Genomic DNA, 20,737 nt, shown 5'->3' on the forward strand with positions numbered 1-20,737 from the left:
GTACCCATTCAGCTCTACAGGGAAAGTAAATATATATTAATGTATGTACCTTCGTCTCTCAAAAATATGTCCATTATGTGTAAGTATCTTATCTAAAGTCTTAAAATAAAATGTCTATGGGAGTGCGTCTAATCATAGCCAAATGTTCTGCTGAAATAGAGATGAATCTTCACAAGGGGTCATGTCTGAATGTCAAATCTTACAGGAGAGGAAGAAAATCCATGTCTTCATTCAATCCATGGGGAGAAAGAGTGTTTAAATTCAAAATCCATGCAAGTTCTTTTTTCAAAAGTATATGTATATTCTGTGCATGTATTTTTTCTAAACCCCAAACTTTAAAATCCGCTAGAGTATGTCCACATGTAACAAAATGATCTACTAAAGGTGTGCCAGATCGTTTACGTCTGATATTGCTCAGATGTTCTCCAATCCGTATTTTTAAAGGTCTGGTGGTCTGTCCAACATATAATTTGGGGCAACTACATTGTACAACATAGACAACATTGGACATGTTGCATGTGGAAAACATTGATACAAGATGCTGTCGTTGGTTAAAAGGATTAATGAAATGTGTTGTTTTCTGGGTGTATTTACACTACACACAGTGTTCACAGGGATGATGACCTGTGGGAACAGGAAAGCCCACCTGTGTCCTGACTGGATCGCGAGTTTCTCTAAAAGTGCTCCTCACTAGTATGTCCCTGATATTTTTAGTCCTGTTGTAAGAAATCAAGGGTTTTTCACTACAGCCTGGAATATGTTGCATCAGATGCCAGTACTTCTGAATACTGTTCTGTAATTTGTTAGTGACACAATTAAATGTTAGACTACAGTGTATTCGTCCAGAAATGGGTCTTTGCTTAGGATGCAAAAGATCCTGATGTCTCTGGCATGAGGCCTTCTTGTAGCTGTTCTCAATGATTCCTGTTGGATAACCCCTATCCCTTAATTATTGTTTGAGGGACCAAGAGTGTCATGTAAAATCTTCATGCGAACTACAGTTCCGTTTAATATGGAGAAATTGACTGTAGGGAAGGTTGTGTCTTAATATCTTGGGATGAGAGCTGTCATACCTATGGTAGGTATTCCTGTCTGTTGGTTTCTTGTATAATGAAATATGGAGTTGCTTCCCAACCTTAATAACTTGGAGATCTAAAAAATTGATGTTGCTGTTGCTATGATGTGTATCAAATTGTATGTGGTTATTCTGATTATTTACCCATGTAAAAAACATTAGAAGACGATCTAGTCCTGTGAGATTTGACATTCAGACATGACCCCTTGTGAAGATTGCACTTCATCTCTATTTCAGCAGAACATTTGGTTATGATCAGACGCACTCCCATAGACATTTTATTTTAGGACTTTAGATAAGATACTTACACATAATGGACATATTTTTGAGAGACGAAGGTACATACATTAATATATATTTACTTTCCCTGTAGAGCTGAATGGGTACTTAAAAGTTCTTTTCTTTCTGTAAGATTTGACTTTTCAATATGATCCCTTGGGATAAATGCATCTAACTTCTCCATTAATCTCCCTTTGAAGACTTTGAGTTTCCATAGGGTTTGATATTTTGATAGGATCCCTCACGCATAAGCGTAATGAATCTTTCAATTAAGCTTTCCCCTGAGCAATTAGGGTCATTTGTTTTTTTCTATTAATACTGTACCAGAATGTTTCAAACATGAGAACTTTATTGTTTAAGCATTGTTCTAATTAGCAACTTGTGCAAATCGTTGTACGTGATCTGACTTGCTATATTATCTGGTATGTTAGTATACAGATGGTTCTTTGTAGTTCATGCTTGTTTAACCTTTACCTTTTATGTCTGGTTTAGTAATGAGTTTGTTCATTTATGTATTTTAGCCCCTGATGAAGGCAGGAGTTTTTCCAGCCGAAACGCATTGGGCAAACCTTTTAAAAATATTTTTACAATAAACCTCCAGACTTTGATTCACCCACTTTTGCCTCTTGACATCCTGGTTTTTCTCCCCCTTACACATACACATAGGTCAAGACTTTTTTTTTATTATAAAAGTTAGCTTCTACTCCAAGAAGCAGGTGAACACAGGTTAAATCTTGTATGCATTCAGGTCAAATTTCTCCCAAGTGTCTGATTGCTGAGACACACTATTTCCCCCTGAACAAAAGAGGCACTCTTAAACTTGGAAAGATTAACTGTTCGTGCACAAGCCTATGAATTAGTCACACTCAAAGGAGGCCATCCCCTGGGTGTTTCTTCGTGAGTCGCAGCTCTAAGGATGTCTCTTGACTGAGGAAGTGCAAGCTCAAAACAATGAGTCATGCAGACACAAAACAGAGAGCCTTCTCTGTAGCAGTTAATTCCCTTATCTCTGCTGGATGTAACTGAATGATCAAATCACACCCAAAGCAAAGACATAGCAACATTACCTGTCCCAACAGAGGATGACTGGTATAAGGTAAGGCCAGAGCAAGGGGATCATGCACTGACAGCACCCAACCTGTGTACCTTTGGCTCAGAGTTTTCATTTCTTGCAAAACACGAACAGTTCTCTTGCTGTGCACTACTGTCCTCTGGCATGCAGCTTGGGAATGAATGGTCTAGGCCCAGTGATTTTCAACCTGGGGGTCGTGAAGTCATCGGGGGGGGGTCGCAAAGAGCCAAGAGAATAATTATGTATTAATTTTTAAAAATTAATTAATGGCTGGTCTGTGCACCACCAACTTGCATGCAGCTGCTTCTGCTTCCTCTTCCTTCCTTGAAGCCGGCACAGTCAGTTCCTGCCACACAGACAGCTGAGCAGCACTCAAGCGAGAGCATCAAGTGAAGGGGCCAGCTGGGCTTATTTAAGCTCCAGCACCTCTCCCCACCCTTTTGTCAGTGAGGAAAGATCGATCAAGCTGATTGGCTCTGGCTGTAGAGACAGAGGGATCCCAAGAGGGGTCTGCCTGTCATAAAAATAACGGCACGGAGTCCCAGAGTGTCCCCCACAAATACACACCTGGGCACTCATTAAAAATTCACTGTATGATTAACTTACAGTACAATGTATACATGTCTACTCAGAAGTAAGCCTCTTCATATTTAATGGGACTTGGACAGCCTTCAAGTCAATTAGGGCAACCCTATGAATTGGGTGTTCATGGTAAGCAGTATTCAGAGGGGGTTCACCATTGCTTTTGTCTGAGGCTGAGAGGCAGTGACTGGCCCAAGGTCACCTAGTGAGCTTCAGGGTATGTGGGGATTCGAACCCTGGTCTCCCAATTGCAGTAATCAGACCAGATTAAGATTCTGTTGCAGCTTTGAAGCTGTACCACTTTCGGGGGGCAGGGGGACATGGGGCTTTACTGATTAAAGGAAGTAAAAAATTATGTGTATAATACAAGGACTTAGGCTGCAATCCTAAACAGGTCTACTCAGAAATAAGTCCTATAGAATTCAATGGAGCAACAGACATATGAGGTAGGTTAGGCTGAGAGTTAGTGGCTGACCCAAGGCAGTTGTAGTTGTTATGTGCCTTCAAGCCGATTACGATTATGGCAACCCTATGAATCAGCGATCTCCAACAGCATCTGTTATAAACCACCCTGTTCATATCTTGTAAGTTCAGGTCTGTGGCTTCCTTTATGGAATCAATCCATCTCTTGTTTGGTCTTCCTCTTTTTCTACTTCCTTCTGTTTTCCCAGCATTATTGTCTTTTTTAGTGAATCGTGTCTTCTCATTATGTGTCCAAAGTATGATAACCTTAGTTTCATCATTTCAGCTTCTAGTGATAGTTCTGGTTTAATTTATTCTAACACCCAATTGTCTTTTTCGCAGTCCATGGTATGTGCAAAGCTCTCCTCCAACACCACATTTCAAATGAGTTGATTTTTCTCTTATCCACTTTTTTCACTGTCCAATTTTAGCATCCATACATAGAGATCGGGAATACCATAGTCTGAATGATCCTGACTTTAGTGTTCAGTGGTACATCTTTGCATTTGAGGACCTTTTCTAGTCCTCTCATAGCTGCCCTCCCCAGTCCTAGCCGCCTTCTGATTTCTTGACTATTGTCTCCATTTGGGTTAATGACTGTGCCGAGGTATTGATAATCCTTGACAGGTTCAATGTCCTCATTGTCAACTTTAAAGTTACATAAATCTTCTGTTGTCATTACTTTAGTCTTTTTGACATTCAGCTGTAGTCCTGCTTTTGCGCTTTCCTCTTTAACTTTCATCAGCATTCATTTCAAATCGTTACTGGTTTCTGCTAGGTGTATGGTATCATTTGCATATCTTAAATTACTGATATTTCTTCCTCCAATTTTCACACCTCCTTCATCTTCATCTTGGTCCAATCCCGCTTTCTATATGATATGTTCTGTGTATCGATTAAACAAATAGGGTGATAAAATACACCCTTTACGATTGGGAACCAATCAGTTTCTCCATATTCTGTCCTTACAGTAGCCTCTTGTCCAGAGTATAGGTTGCGCATCAGGACAATCAGATACTGTGGCACCCCCATTTCTTTTAAAGCATTCCATAGTTTTTCATGATCTACAGTGTCAAAGGCTGTGCTGTAATTTATAAAGCACAGGATGATTTCCTTCTGGATTTCCTTGCTCCATTCCATTATCCAACGTATGTTTGCAATATGATCTCTGGTGCCTCTTCATTTTCTAAATCCAGCTTGGACGTCTGGCATTTCTCGCTCCATATATGGTAAGAGCCTTTATTGTAGAATCTTGAGCATTACTTTACTTGCATGGGATATTAAGGCAACAGTTCAATAATTACTGCATTCTCTGGGATACCCTTTCTTTGAAATTGGGATGCATACTGAATGCTTCCAGTCATGCTCAGTGTAGTTTTGTTGTTGTTTATCAAGGCTTTGAGAGTGTTTTTATATAGTTTTATAAATATTGTTATGAGCATGGGGGGGGGCTGGAATGGATGATTTCTGTGGGTCCCCTTTCCAGCCTCTGATTTGGAATCCTATGCCTGGGAGGCTGGCTCTGCTAGCCAGATGAATCTCCTTTGTTAATCAAATAGAGTGGCCAGGTAGTTAATGGGCCTGTTTAATTGCCCTGGCAACTGGTGAAAGGGCTAGGAAGATCCTTTTGTCATTTTAAACTCTACTGGAGGAGAGTCTCTCCCCCCCACTCCTGGGCAGGCAGAAGTGTGTTTGTAGTTGGTAGTGTGTGTTCTGGAGAACTAGGGCTGCAGGCATGCGGAGAGGCTGGCTCCCTGCATCGTGGCGATAGGATGCCCCTGCACCTAGATGGAAAAGCTGGATATTAGACTGCTGATGCCTTGAACCCCTCCATCCTAAGCTCAGGTTGGAATGTGTGTACATAAATAAACCATATTTCATAAAGACACCGCAGTCTCCGCTGGCCTTCTTCCCAAAGGAAACCAAACCCTGGATGGGCGCAGGGACCCCCTGAAATCTCACCGCTCAGAGATTGGGGGAGGCGCGCAACAATATTTTCATATTTAAATATTTTAAAATATTAAGTTGCCCAAATTTTGCTTTCACTCTTGAGTTCTTTACATGGTTTAGGGTTAGCAGGGCCTTTAACAGCTATGTGGCAGGTAAAAATTGAAGAGAAACTGAATCAAACCTTTTCAAGCAGGGCCAGTGCCAGGCATGACTGGGCCCTTGGGCACCAGCCTGCCCCAGGCCAGCAGCACCCATCCACACACCCCACCTATCTCTCCAGTTGCTTCATGTGAATGCTGAGTGCAGTGCGTGTGCATGTGTCCCATCTACCAAGATGGCGGTGGGGGCTTCCCTAAGGGGCTGATGCCTCCGCCACCATCTTGGTTGATGGCACACATATGCGCTACAGTATGCGCACGCACATGCCTGCCATCAACCAAGATGGCAGCAGTGGCATCAGCCCCTTAGTGAAGCCCCCACCGCCATCTTGTTTGATAGCAGGTATGCATGAGCAGCATGCACAGTATTCACCACAACAGGAGAAGTAGGTGGGGCGTGTAGGCAGTCATCGCAGGCCTGTGCGGTCTGTATACAGGGGGTGCCAGGGAACTCCCTTTCTGAGATCTGCAGCAGGGCCAACCCGGCTGCCCTCTGGTGCCAGCGCTGTTTTCTAGTATGGAAACACAATTATGGGGGAAGCTTCACCTGTTCACATTCTGTCTGTTAGCCATAGCATTATTATTGTCATATGGAACTTCCTGAGCCGAGTGCTGAAGAGAAGTCATTGTTGTGTACAGCTGGAACACTTAAAACCAGAGTCCAAATGCCCTGCTATGAACCAGGTTCTGTTCACCACTCTGGGTGGTTTACCTTTATCTCTTAACAAATGTTGAATGAAATGAAAGTAAACAGTTGCTTATACAGTTATTGCTGTAACCTGCCTTGGGACCTTCTGTTGAAAGGCAGGTAATAAATATTATCACCATAATATTTGGTTTTGTGATGAATAAAAAGGAACATTATTTAACAATTCATAATGTATTTTTTCTGTTAACAGAGACTAGAATTACAACAATCAGCATGTGGGGATCGTGAAAATTTTTGAGATTGCAAAGGGGGTCCTGTACTCATGAAGGTTAGGAACTACTGGTCTCGTTCACTGTTCTTCAACCTTGGGTCCCCAGATGTTGTTGGACTGCAACTGCCATCATCCTTGGCCATTGGCTAAGTTGGTTGGGGTTGATGGAACAGTGGTCTAGTCTAACTTTAGTTAGTTATTCCATTTCCTCTGTCTCCCTCCTCCCCAAGTTTTCATTTTTTGGCCATCCAACAATCAGTCATAATTCCATGTCCACTGAGCATGCTCAGTCCTCATTGTGCTGTTTTCTTTATTCTGTTTTCCCACCCCCCTCCATTTTGGGGACAGAGGGTTGGAAACATGTGCCCAGTCTCAGCTATGTTACAATCTTGGATTTCACCACTGAATTCTCCCTGTTTTGGAGGGGTTCTCCCTTCCACATTTCCCCCCAAAGATTTTTTATACACCTACAAACTTCAAGGTAACCCCAAGTCTTTTCACGCCTCTTATGAGGTGGTATGGTTTGGACTACATTTGTGCAAGTACACAATGACTTGAATCAGAAATGATATTTCCACTGGACACCTGTGGAAAATATCCTTTACTCCATTACACGGCAAAGATATTGTAAACTTTTGCTTACAACATTTATAAGCAATCATTTAGATGTCTGGCTTGGCAATACATGTCTAGCAATCTTTTGTTCCATAATGTATTTGTTCAGATTAAGAGCTAACGTTTCAAGCTAATGTTTTTTAATCAAGGCATAAATTGGCAGGGCTTAAACATTTCCACAATGATCAAAATTTAGTTTGGTACAGTACGTTGTTGTGCAACTTTACCTGAATATAAAGAGGATGCCAGTGAACATTGGGATTAAATATCTGATTTCTAAATGAGTTTTAAGTTTGGGCTGCAGCTCTCCCTTTGAGCAGCATTCAACCTCTAGCCCTTCATGTAGAGCTAGGAAATAAAGCTTCCACATCCTCCGCCACCCCCAAGTCGGTGCTTTCTTTTTTCCTCTCCTGCACTGTATCAATTTTCTATCATTGAAGAAGGAAATCTTTTGTTAGCTGTGGTAGGAGCTCTACAAATCAGTAGCGAGGTATAGAAGACTTACGCTAGTCACTCGACGGTAGATCTGCGCAGCATTTTGACACTCAGAATAAGGATATTCAGACGTAGCCATCTCAAGCATACACATCCCAAAAGCATATACATCAACGGATTCATCGTATTTCTCCTCATACATCTCGGGTGCCATGAACTCTGGGGTACCTTAAATTAAAAGAACGATTCAGACTCTAAATGTCTCAAAGCGAGCAGAGGCTGCTGGCGTTACTCACCGCAGAAGGGAGTTGATGGGTAGACCTGTGAGAAAAGAAGAAGTGGAGGCAAAAAGAAGAGGGAGGACACCCTCAGTCACTCTGTTTCATTAACGTATCCCATGAGTCTTCCGTTGCAAGGCCTTTGCAAAAAGTGAGGAACCAACAGTTAAAAAGTTTACATGTTCACTGTTTATGTATATAAGAATGGAACAGAATAAGGGCCAAAATACAAAGATTTTAGTCATAATAAATGAATGCCTGAACCCCAAGCTGAAGCTAAATGGAGAAAAATAAAGTAAGAGACTAGCTAGGCTACAAACCAAATACTTGTTAGATACACTTACCTTTCCTCCCTGTGAGAAAGGAGGTATGATGCTTGTTTCAGCATACCTGCCTGCCCTCTGCTGTAAAGAATTAGTACTGGTAAGAGTCCACAGCTAGTCTCTGACCTGTAACACTCCATTTACCTCTGAATAATGTCACTTTAAACAAAGCCTTGCAATGAAAAACCCTGTGTCTATGAATAAAGGCTTCTTAAAAAATTAATTTTTAAAAAATGTTCTGCAAAGGCCACTCACCAGAGCCCTTTTTACATACTTACCATTTCACCTGCAGTACATTTTATAGGCCTACTGCAGATACAGGAAATAGTGAGGGACATCCTACAGGCAAAAATACTCAGAAATATAGAGAGATTGAGTTATAGGCACAGAGGGTGAGATTCAACAAATCCTAAATTAAAAATCAATGTTCAGGAGACGCATAATCCCTGAATTATCAAACCAAGGCACCCTACATGATGGGAATCTGCACTATATAGTCAGAGATACTTCAGAGCCAGAAATTGCATATTTACAATAAGCACAGAATTATTTCCTGCAGACAAACCAGATCTTATGCATATTTGCCAATCACATTTTAAACCCCTATTGACCTGCCCATAGCTCAACAGTGCCCTGGCCTTAACTGAAAATGAACATACTAACACAATTGTTCAAAAAAGTCAGAATATGGCAGTTTTCCAATTGAAAGTTGATCATATATGGAAAAGAGACTGCTATGTTAAGGAAGTTGGTCATTTCCCACTGAACATTCTTCCTTTTCCAACAACATTAAATGTTTCTAGACTGGCTGGAAAGCAGGAAATGTTTCATTGTCACAAAGTCCAAGATATTTGCAAATGTGAATCTGTATTCTTAAAATCAGGTATTGCAACTTCTGAAAACAGAACTTCAAAAATGGCTATAGATTGCATTCTAAAAACACACACTAGTAGGCGCAGACTAAAAAGGACCACCTTCTCCCTTTTTAGCCTGCATCCTTCATGAAACAGTATAGCAGAACAGAGCTGTTAAAACCAATTATCTGGTAATAGTTTCAGCCCAGCTGACAAAGCTATAGTAGGGTACTTAAATGCAGCAGCCCAGAAATTTTAGGTATAAAGCAGACTTTTGTATTTTGAATTTTCATTCAAACTTTTGTACTTCCCTTTAATCCCAGCTCAGAATAGTTATTTCAAAGAATAGAAATAATTTGGTTTTATCAGAAGTGTTCTGCTAAGTTAAAGAACCTACACATCTAGGATTCTCCTAGAGAAGATACCCAATTATCAGAAACTCATATTTTACAAGACCTATGGCTCCAGATTTTTCAGGGCTTAAGAATGAAAATAGCTCAGGAGCATGCTTATTTTGCTTTGTGTGAGTTGGAAATTATAGTAAGATACCCAAATTTTCAAATAAGAGCTGCTAAAACAGAACAGAAGCTTACCTATCACACTCTTGGCAAAGGAAGCTCGCTTCAAGGTTGCTAGACCCAAATCTCCTATCTTGACTGATCCTGTGGGGCCAGTGATAAAAATGTTGTCGCATTTCAAGTCACGGTGGATAATGGGAGGAGTACGCGTGTGTAAGAACTGCAAACCCTTCAGTATCTGCCGGCACCAGCTTCGCAGTACTTTAATTTTCATCACTTTAAATCTTTTTAAGTACCTAGGAAAGAACCACCAGAATAAAAATAAGCATCGAGCTTCATCTTGAAATTCATGCTGTTGGAGTGCACAAGGGTACTATGAACATCTAACAGGTCATAACAAAAGCAGTCTTTCACATTCAATGAGGCAAACTCTACACCTCCAGAAAAAGGACACAGGACAAAGAGAAGTGTTAGAGTACTGGAAACCTGTCTTGAGGTGGAAGAAGCTGCATGAAATACTAAGTCTGCAGCTTTTACATCAACCAATGTATTAGGTTCATAGATTAGAATACAGGAGCCGCTGATATTTTTGAATCAGTGGGCACCTTTGGAATTTTGAATGTGTGCTGTGGACACAATCACTCTGTAGTTGCTTGCTCTCCCCCCCACATCCCTCAGGTCACTCTGCTCCTCCAGCACCCCAGACAGACAGTACCCACATACATGAATGCACACACATTCCCTCTCTCTCATATTCTTTGGGGTCTGGATAAAAATTGGATCCAGTAGAATTAAAACAAATATTGAATGTGCATGAATTAACATGAGCTCACCCCCACTCTCCTACCATCTCCTAACCATCGAATTAAAGCTTACAGTAGTAGACTGCATAGTAAAAATCACAGTTCCGGTGCTTGCCAGTACAAAAACCTGACACAAGATACAGATTCCCATTTATCTTCATGATTTTTATATAACATAACAAAATCACCATCAAATCACAGAACACATCTGTCACATAGGTGACCTATGATTTGATGGGAGTCCTGAGTAGATGCCATGTAAAAATATGTTTAAAAAATCCATAAACATCTACATGTCAGGTCTCTGTTTTTACACTATAGCAGCTCTGGAAAACTCAGTCAAGACAGATGTGATCTGTGATTTGATAACGATTTAGTGGAGGGAGCCATTGCACCCACAGGCACCATGATGGTGACTTCAGAGTTAAGGTCTAACTTTTCCAGGCCAACCTGTGTATTGTTTAAAAACTAAATTTGATTTTTAAACAAGCAAGGTTCTCTTTTCTGCAGGCAACTATTTTTTTTAAGGAGCTATTTGGTTTAATATAATGTGCTGTAGTAATAAGATATCAATCCATTTTAAAATCTTAAGTTGTTCTTTCTTTAAGCAATTAAGCTTTACATCAATTAATTTTGTTTAAAAATCTGTTACACTCCCTGCCAATGCTCTGTTTACAAAAGACTTCAGAAATGATACCAGCTTAGGATAATATTTGGAAAAGTCAGCATCCCTGGCAGGAAAACAGTTGTGGACCAAATCCTTTAAGAGAAGAGAACTGGCAACAGACAAGTATGTTTTAAGAGCCAAGAATGTAAGCAAAGACACCAAAGCCAAGCCAAACCGGTTCTCTAGGACGTGTCTTGTGCGATGGGCACAGAAAACTGAGTGATATTATGTCAGCAGCAAATATTTAAGTGGTATGTGAGCTGAGAAAGCAAATCAGACCATGTAGGCCAGCAGTTTCCTTTCCTGCCTCCTTGAGCCTTTCAAACATATGTTTGCCTTGTATATCCTCCTCCTCCTCTCCACTCTTATTCCAAACTGAACTCCAATTTCCCTCTGAAACCATCTCCCAAATGCTTTCTACAGGACAGTTTTCACAGCAGGATTAATGTTTGTAATGTGATTTCAAAGTCCCTCCTTTGAACTACAGAAATTGTAGTAATGGGGATTAATGTCAATCATCCAGAACTGGCAGCTGTCCAAATTATTCTATCAAGATATGTTCTTACAATGAAGTGGATAAGTAGAGGCCAGAACATTCATGGAATTGTTGTGGAATAATTGTAATAACCACCTATTGTAGGATCATATAATAGTAGCATCCAAGCTAGTCACAGAATCCCAAACACCTGTCATGGGTGGTGACATGGAAGCACCATTTGAACCATACATGGAAAGCAAACAAGCCTGTCAAGAAGGGTGTGCTGCTAGAAGATAAATCCTAAAGGCTGAAGCAACTTTATTGAGAAATTAAATTATTTTCCCGGATGCTAATGGGGGCATTATGTGGTTCATTCATAGGACAATGGGTTTGTCTAGGTACACAAAAATATCTCATTCCTCCAGATTTTCAAGGAAGCACCAGAAGCATTGATACCATACACACCTGAGATAAAGGTGGTGGGGAGAAAATCACAATACAGAATATAACAACTAGAAAGACATTTCTACCATTTGTATATATATATGTATATGTACTGCCTTCAAGTCGATTCCAACTTATGGCGACCCTATGAATTGGGTTTTCACGAGGCTGAGAGGCAGTGACTGGCCCAAGGTCACCCAGTGAGCTTCATGGCTATGTGGAGATTCGAACCCTGGTCTCTCAGGTCATAGTCCGACCAGTCACACACTCAAGGAGAACATAAAAATCTCCAGGATCTTTTCATCTTTTAGTCTAACTATCATCAGCCAAGTAAAGGCAGGTTTAAACCGTAATCAAGACTCCTGGTTGAGCTCTTTCATTTAATGTTTCAGTAGTTAAGTGGTTGCTACAGTGACTTCACAGCTATCATTCACTTCCCAACAAAACTTCTTTTCATTCTGAGTTGACATTCTGCAATTACTCTCCTCCCCCCATTTTACCCAGAGAAAACAATACTGAAATAAGACAGTGTTCTGAACAATGCACACCAGTCCAAGACAATTTTATTAAGACAGATTAACAGGTAAGATAGTATCATATGTTGGACCAAAGGAAAATGTACTTTCAGGTCACTGAAACATTTCAGGAAAAGTGAAATTGTATCTGTGATGCAATTGTGTGTGGATGAAGCGTGGCTCTGAATTCAAAGGTTTTAGTTGCTTTAAAGCGTCCTTGTAAAATAATTTAAGAATTCATTTAATTAAATGCATTTTCATTTCTAGCCATCCTTACTGCATATAAACACTGTTGAATAGCATCGACTTTTCCATTCTTCTTTAAACTGTTTAACAAAACACTGCCTTATCAAAACAATAAATCATTTCCTAGGACTAAATACAGCAACAACCTTCCATACTAAACCAACAGGACGGTGCAAAATTGAAACCTTTGGAGCTAGGCTCATGAAGATATAACATGCACTCATGTAACAAGGTATTTACTATTTACTTTCTTTATATTGTTGCTCAGGCTATAAGACAATTTGGAATACCACTGGTTTAAAATTGTGGATTTATGTTTTATCTTTATTTGGTAACATTATATGTCTTTCAAAATAAGAGAAAAACCTTAAGCCTTTAGCTATATCTGCCCATGTGTTGAGAACTTTATCAGAGGATTTTGTCTGGTTGCTCCTCCTTCTTAAGACAGGTGAGGAAATAATCAGAGATAGGGGCTTTTGGGCTGCAGTGCTCCACCTTTGGAATACTCTCCCCAGGAAAGATTGCCTGATGCACTCCTTTATGTCTTTTCGATGTTAGGTGAAGATCATTTTTATTTCCCAAGCTTTTTAAGTTATCAATTAATGAAATTTGAATCTTCCTCTGGTTTTTCCTGCTATGCTGTTATATTTAGTTTTAGTTTTATTGTTAGACACCCTGATACCATTGCTAGGATAAAAATTCCTAACCAGAAACATAAAATAAATTATTAAAATTATAATTATAAATACACTTTCCTATGACTACTTTAAGAATAAAAAAAGCTTTGCTATACAGAACAGGCTGATTCACACACAAACCATGGTTTATCAATACATGCACAAGCTGGAACGAGCCTGAGCAAAGCCTTGGGTTCATGTCCTCCCCCATCTCCTCCAGCATGGCCAGGAGAAAACTTCTGCAACATTTAACACCACTTTCCACAAATCTGGTTTGTTATGTACAAACCAGAGATCTTGGTTTAAAACAAACTCTTGTCAATGGCAAAACATGCCAACTTTAAATCAGGGTTATGAAGTTAGTTCATTTTACTATCATTTGTTTTAAATCACGATCTCCAGTTTGTAAATAACAAACCAGGATTTATGGAAAGTGAAACTAAACACTGCAGGAGTCTTCTCCAAGTAGGAGAGGAGAGTATGCAAGCATGAGGCTCCGCTTGGGCAATCCCAGTTTATACACACAGTTTAATTCATACATCATTTGCACATCATAGTTTAGCATTACACATAAACCAGGTCAATAGCTTAATATGTAGCTGATTTGCTGCAAAAATAAACCAACAGGGATGTTTAAGGACCTGCAGACCACAAACTGTAAGTGGTGTGTACTGCTGGCGAGTTACATGTTGTACAGGCCTGCCTTAGTATGACATAGATCAAAAAAGGATCATGGTTACAGAACAGACATCCGATTTAAGAGGCAAACCAAGGCAAATCATTTGATGTTCAGGAGGGGTGGCATTTTGCTGCTCTTTAACTAAACCTATTTTTGGATATCAATAGAACTTTGAACTGAAATGGAGATATTTTGACTACCTTCTTAACAGCACTTTTCCATTACTTATCGATTCCTTTTATTTCACAGAATTCAAAACCTGGTAACTACTCTACCTCACTATGCATCTCCACGCAAGAAACAGGTTACCATTAAGGAATCCTAGTTTCAAAATCAGTTTAATGATCTGGAATGGGAATTCCTTAACTATGTATGTGTTATGTGCCATCAACTGAATTACGACTTATAGAGACCCTATGAATCAGCGACCTCCAATAGCATCTGTTATAAGCCACTCAGTTCAAATGTTGTAAGTTCAGGTCCGTGGCTTCCTTTATGGAATCAATCCATCTCTTGTTTGGTCAACAGGGGCAACCAGGGCAACCAGAATGATCAAGGGGATGGAGCGACTCCCTTACGAGGAAAGGTTGCAGCATTTGGGGCTTTTTAGTTTAGAGAAAAGGCGGGTCAGAGGAGACATGATAGAAGTGTATAAAATTATGTATGGCATTGAGAAAGTGGATAGAGAAAAGTTCTTCTCCCTCTCTCATAATACTAGAACTCGTGGACATTCAAAGAAGCTGAATATTGGAAGATTCAGGACAGACAAAAGGAAGTACTTCTTTACTCAGCGCACAGTTAAACTATGGAATTTGCTCCCACAAGATGCAGTAATGGCCACCAGCTTGGACGGCTTTAAAAGAAGATTAGACAAATTCATGGAGGACAGGGCTATCAATGGCTACTAGCCATGATGGCTGTGCTCTGCCACCCTAGTCAGAGGCAGCATGCTTCTGAAAACCAGTTGGCGGAAGCCTCAGGAGGGGAGAGTGTTCTTGCACTCGGGTCCTGCTTGCGGGCTTCCCCCAGGCACCTGGTTGGCCACTGTGAGAACAGGATGCTGGACTAGATGGGCCACTGGCCTGATCCAGCAGGCTCTTCTTATGTTCTTATGTTCTTATGTCTACCTCTTTTTCTACTCCCTTCTGTTTTTTCCAGCATTATTGTCTTTTTTAGTGAATCAGATCTTCTCATGATGTGTCCAAAGTATGATAACCTCAGTTTCATCATTTTAGCTGATAGTTCTGGTTTAATTTGTTCTAGGGGAAAAAAAAGGAAATGGACTGCCTTCAAGTCAATCCCGACTTATGGCAACCCTATGAATAGAGTTTTCATGGTAAACGTTATTCAGAGGTGGTTTACCATTGCCTTCCTCTGAGGATGAGAGGCAGTGACTGGCCCAAGGTCACCCAGTGAGCTTCATGGGTGTGGGGGGATTTGAACCCTGGTCTCCCAGGTCATAGTCCAGCACCTTAACCACTATACCACACTGGTTTGTTCTGACACCCAAATTTGTCTTTTTTGCAGTCCATGGTATCTGCAAAGTTCTCCTCCAACACCACATTTCAAATGAGTTGATTCTTCTCTTACCCACTTTTTTCACTGTCCAACTTTAACATCCATACATAGAGATCGGAAATACCATGGTCTGAATGATCCTGACTTTGGTGTTCAGTGATACATCTTTGCATTTGAGGACCTTCTCTAGTTCTCTCATAGCTGCCCTCCCCAGTCCTAGCCTTCTTCTGATTTCTTGACTATTGTCTCCATTTTGGTTAATGACTGCCAAGGTACTGATAATCCTTGACAGGTTCAATGTAGGAATATATAATTCTGTCCAGACTCAAGCTATAGGGAACAGATACCAGTGCTTCACTGACCACTAGAGGACTCCCTTGCTGCTTATTTTGTCTGGAATTCAAAGCATTTGCTATATTGGAGACATGAAGTGGCTTGCCAAACTCAGACCTCAAAGGCTCTTACATTTCTTTCTTCACAGTATAGCACTGACAATGGTTCCAGAAGTTTCATAATTTAAAGTATGAAGGGTACATAGTAGCCATCATTCTGGACTTCCTTCTCAGAAGTAGAAAAACTAAACATACTCCATAACATATGCAGTTTTTGCTTAAGTTGGATTTCAAAACAACATTTCATTATTATTTTTTTGTAATTTTGTTATCTGTGTTCATCGTAAGTATAGGGCTCTGGCAAGCCTGTACTCACGTTTTCAGTGTGCCAGATGTCATAAGCTCTGTAACCAGGACAATACACTTCTTTCCCTTCACAGTAGACTCCCAGGAATCATAGAACCTAACAATGTTAGGATGTTGAAGCCCTTTCAACATTTCTGCCTCCTCCTTAAATCGCTGCCGTTCTGATTTGGACAGCTTCCGATCCTAGAAGACAGGGAGAAAGTGTGTATCAAGAACTGCAAGAAGAAAAATAAAAGTAAATCAAGCCTGACTGTACAGGCAAGGCCACAAACCTGATGAATCTTGGGGCAAAATTAGTTGTTACAAAACTGCCCGCCCACCCCCCACCCCCCACCCCCAGTCAACATATGCTGCAAACATCATTGAACTTTGTGATTCCTTGTCTCCACCACTCTAAGGCAATGATGTCTATTTGTGTTATACTAAATATTACCAGAAAGAGGGAGAAAGACATAAAGTGATAGGAGCAACTTCTAACAGCTAGCTCTTCCCTTAACAAGTGGGTTTTTCACACTGTATACCTAACACTTAATGTAGCTTGATGGTCTTCCTTTTTGTGCCAACAAGCCTTTGCAGCTCTTTCATTTTTATTTTGGTTGGGCACTCACCTTAATATCTGTATTTTTACTTTCAATTGTTTAAATGGCGTTTTATATTTTAACATTGTAAACTGCCCCAATATGTGTATGACAGTACAGAAATATTTTTATAAATATAAATAAATAAAAACCCACCTGGACACTTTACTTTTGAACTTATCATAAACTATCAGGCTTCACCTGTAATTCTACACACACTTATGAGTGCAATCCAATACATGTCTACTCAGAAGTAAGCCCTGTTGGGTTCAATGGGACTTACTTCCAGGTAAGCGTGTACTGGATTGCAGCCTTAGTCTCTACAAACTACAATCTGTTCCTTTAAGACGTTAATTTTAAGATTTTGAACGGTTTAAAATACGTTGCATGATTGCTCATAATCCTATATAGGAAAAAGTTTGTTTTTAAATACCAAATTTCCAAGAGTTCACATTCAATTGGCCTTTAAACTCTACTGTTAAATTAGCATTCCGTACATAGCTAGTCAGAATTAAGTTCCCACTGAATTCGATGGGGCTTATACATAGGTAAAAGGAAACAGGACTGTAGCCTAAATCAAGATTGGCCTCTGGTTGGAATCTATGAGAAAGCAGAGATCAGGAAAAAACAGGAGGGCAGCTTAAGTTACAGTAGGGCCCCACTTATATGGCGGGTTAGGGACTAGGTCCCTGCCGTAAAGTGGAAATTGCCGTAAAGCGGAACCCATTGACTTTTACACTCTGGTCCCCAGGACGCAATAACACCATCAATTGCCTGCTGTAATGAGTTTGCGCGACACTTTCGTGATAAGATCATGAACATCCGCTGGGACCTTGACTCCATTATTGTAGCAGTTGATCCTAATGAGGTGTCCAGAGCACAGTCTTGTCCTGTTTTACTGGATGAGTTTCAGTTGGTACAGCTCGAGGATGTGGACAAGGTGCTTGGACAGGTGCGGGTGACCACTTCTGCTCTGGATCCTTGCCCCTCATGGCTAATAAAAGCTAGCAGGAATGGAACAGCCGGCTGGGCCAAGGAGGTGATTAATGCCTCTTTACGAGAGAGAGTGGTCCCACCCTGCCTGAAACAGGTGGTGGTGAGACCGCTCCTTAAAAAGCCCTCCTTGGACCCTGATAATTTGGACAACTATAGGCCGGTAGCAAATGTTCCATTCCTGGGCAAGGTCCTAGAGCATGTGGTCGCTCGCCAACTCCAGGCTCTCTTGGATGAAACTGATTATCTGGACCCATTTCAATCGGGCTTTCGGCCGGGGTTTGGTACAGAAACGGCCTTGGTCGCCCTGTATGATGACCTCTGTCGGGAGAAAGACAGAGGGAGTGTAACTCTGTTGGTTCTCCTTGATCTCTCAGCGGCATTTGATACCATCGACCATGGTATGCTTCTGGAGCGACTTACGGATTTAGGAGTGGGAGGCACTGCTTGGCGGTGGCTCTGCTCCTATCTCGGGAATCGTCTCCAGAAGGTGATGCTGAGGGAACATTACTCGAGTCCCTGGGTACTCCAATATGGGGTCCCGCAGGGTTCGGTTCTGTCCCCCATGCTTTTTAATATCTATATGAAGCCGCTGGGTGAGGTCATCAGGAGTTTTGGAGTGCGTTTCCAGCAATATGCTGATGATACGCAGCTCTACTACTCCTTTTCATCTTCGTCAGGTGAGGCTGTTGATGTACTAGACCGCTGCCTGGCCACGATAATGGGCTGGATGAGAGCTAATAAACTGAAATTCAATCCTAACAAGACTGAGATGCTGTTGGTGGGAGGGCCCTCTGCCCAGACAGTTGATGTTCGACCTGCCCTAGATGGGGTTACACTCCCCCTAAAGGAGCAGGTACGTAGTTTGGGGGTCTTATTAGATCCGCTCCTGTCACTTGAGGCTCAAGTAGCCTCGGTGGCACGGAATGCATTCTACCAGCTTCGGCTGGTAGCCCAACTACGACCCTATCTGAACAGGGAGAATCTCGCCTCAGTTATCCATGCTATGGTAACCTCTAGATTGGACTACTGTAATGCACTCTACGTGGGGCTACCTGTGAAGACGGTTCGGAAACTTCAGCTAGTGCAAAATGCTGCGGCCAGAGTTCTCACTGGGACAAAGAAATTTGACCATATAACACCTGTCCTGGTGCAGCTGCACTGGCTACCGATATGTTTCCGGGCCAGATTCAAAGTGTTGGTTCTTACCTATAAAGCCCTAAACGGCATCGGACCGCAATACCTGGTGGAACGCCTCTCTGCCTATGTACCTACCCATTCACTACGCTCGACGTCGAAGGCCCTTCTCCGGGTCCCAACTCATAAAGAGGCCCGGAGATCAACAACTAGATCTAGGGCCTTCTCAGTGGTAGCCCCCGAACTATGGAATGCCCTCCCAGACGAGATACGCCTGGCGCCTTCTCTGTTATCTTTTCGGCGCCAGGTAAAAACCTACCTTTTCGCCCAGGCATTTTAAACATTTTAAATTTAATATTTTAAACCTAATATGGATCTTAATTTATAAACTCTATGGCAATTCTATTTCAGATTTTTATCATGTTTAATGTTTTTATAATTGCTCATATTTTAATTGTGATTTTATTTGTTGTACACCGCCCTGAGAGCTTTCTGCTATAGGGCGGTCTAGAAATGTAATTAAATAAATAAATAAATAAAATGCCACAAAAGTGCAAAATTGGCTTTAAAACGGGGAATTTCCCCTAATTGAAAGCCGCCACATCAGCGGAACACCAGAAAACGGAACGCCGTAAAGCGGGGCCCTACTGTACTGATTAGCTCAGCTACCAGTTAATGTACATAGTGCCTTTACAAAATCCTGAATTAGAGGAGGGGCTCTAGTCTTCAGAATGAGAGAAGATTTCCTAATACAAAAATTATTTCCATGCATCTTTCCGCTACAGGTGCCCACCCGTGTGGATTTTTTGTATATGATGGCATATATGCTTTTTACTGCATCGAAGTGATATTCTTGTGGAAGTATCATGTGGCCCTGTGAACTGTCTTCATTACAGAACTGAAATCCTGAACAGACTACCTAACTTTTGTTTTTACTTTTGTTGCTATGCTATGCTATGCTAGTTTTTAATTTTTATATTGGGTTTTATTGTTAGGGAACTGTTGGTAGTTATGTTGTGTGAACTACCCTGTGATCTACTATTAATGAAGGGCAGTTTAAAAGTACAATGTAAATAAAGAGCTAGATTTAAGTTAAAAGCAGCTGCAGAACATTCCAAAATTCAAGCAATTCATCATCCATTAATTCAAACATCATTCCTAGAATTTTAGAAGCCATTATTCAATAGAAAACAATATGATGTTAAGTGGCTACTACCTGGCAGATACCATTCCATTAGCTATGTTTTACTTCTACAGCCAACATAGAAGGCAGACGCAGGCTTTGGAATTCTCTGCCTTTAATGGACATATATGTGGGCAACACACAGGCAACATGTGGCCTTTGTAAACTTTCAATGTGACCTCAGTGGCTGCCCAAGTCACACCTCCACCAGTGAATCCCTCCTGTCAAATTTTGCTACTTCCCCACACTAGAGGAAGTTCAATTTATGGGGAGGACAGCATGCAGGGAGGATCTTTGCTATTCATTGCCACCCCCAATCTAAAGTATGCTCTCTCCAGTCCAAGCAGCTGTTGGGAAGGCTGGGGAGAACATAACTGTGATGGGTAAAATAATCTCTGAACACCTTCTTCCAAGGGAGGGAGGGAGGGAGGGAGACCAACCACCACAGGGGGGACCATGTCTAAAAAAAATGTTTTGCAAGACTAGCATAGACTTCTTCAAACCAGCTTTTTCAAGTGGCCTGTAGCATGCCACCATAAAAGGCTGGTCCTAGAAAAACCTATCAGTGTTAGCCATCAAGAATAGAAACCTGAATCACTG

The 20,737-nt window shown here is 41.1% G+C and overlaps 1 protein-coding gene and 1 long non-coding RNA gene across 7 annotated transcripts in view; one reads left to right on the plus strand and one right to left on the minus strand.

Annotated features, from left to right (window-relative positions):
- Window positions 1–20,737, minus strand: part of WNK1 (WNK lysine deficient protein kinase 1) — a 160,920-nt gene that overhangs the window by 85,868 nt on the left and 54,315 nt on the right. For all 5 annotated transcript variants that reach the window (XM_061638652.1, XM_061638651.1, XM_061638654.1 and 2 more), the window contains exons 2-4: window positions 16,257–16,429; window positions 9,597–9,817; window positions 7,619–7,776 (exon numbers count right to left, since the gene is read on the minus strand). In XM_061638652.1, the coding sequence (XP_061494636.1) occupies window positions 7,619–7,776; window positions 9,597–9,817; window positions 16,257–16,429 (552 nt within the window). The remainder of the gene's footprint in view (window positions 1–7,618; window positions 7,777–9,596; window positions 9,818–16,256; window positions 16,430–20,737) is intronic.
- LOC133390302 (uncharacterized) overlaps window positions 1–20,737 on the plus strand; it is a 34,643-nt gene that overhangs the window by 2,155 nt on the left and 11,751 nt on the right. The window contains exons 2-3 of one of the 2 annotated variants that reach the window (XR_009764367.1): window positions 12,802–12,906; window positions 14,280–16,133. This is a non-coding gene — a long non-coding RNA (uncharacterized LOC133390302). Of the gene's footprint in view, window positions 1–12,801; window positions 12,907–14,279; window positions 16,134–20,737 lie in introns of those variants that run through there. The other variant, XR_009764369.1, reaches the window with a different exon arrangement.

The sequence above is a fragment of the Rhineura floridana genome, chromosome 8, assembly GCF_030035675.1.
Source record: "Rhineura floridana isolate rRhiFlo1 chromosome 8, rRhiFlo1.hap2, whole genome shotgun sequence".
Taxonomy (NCBI): Eukaryota; Metazoa; Chordata; class Lepidosauria; order Squamata; family Rhineuridae; genus Rhineura; species Rhineura floridana.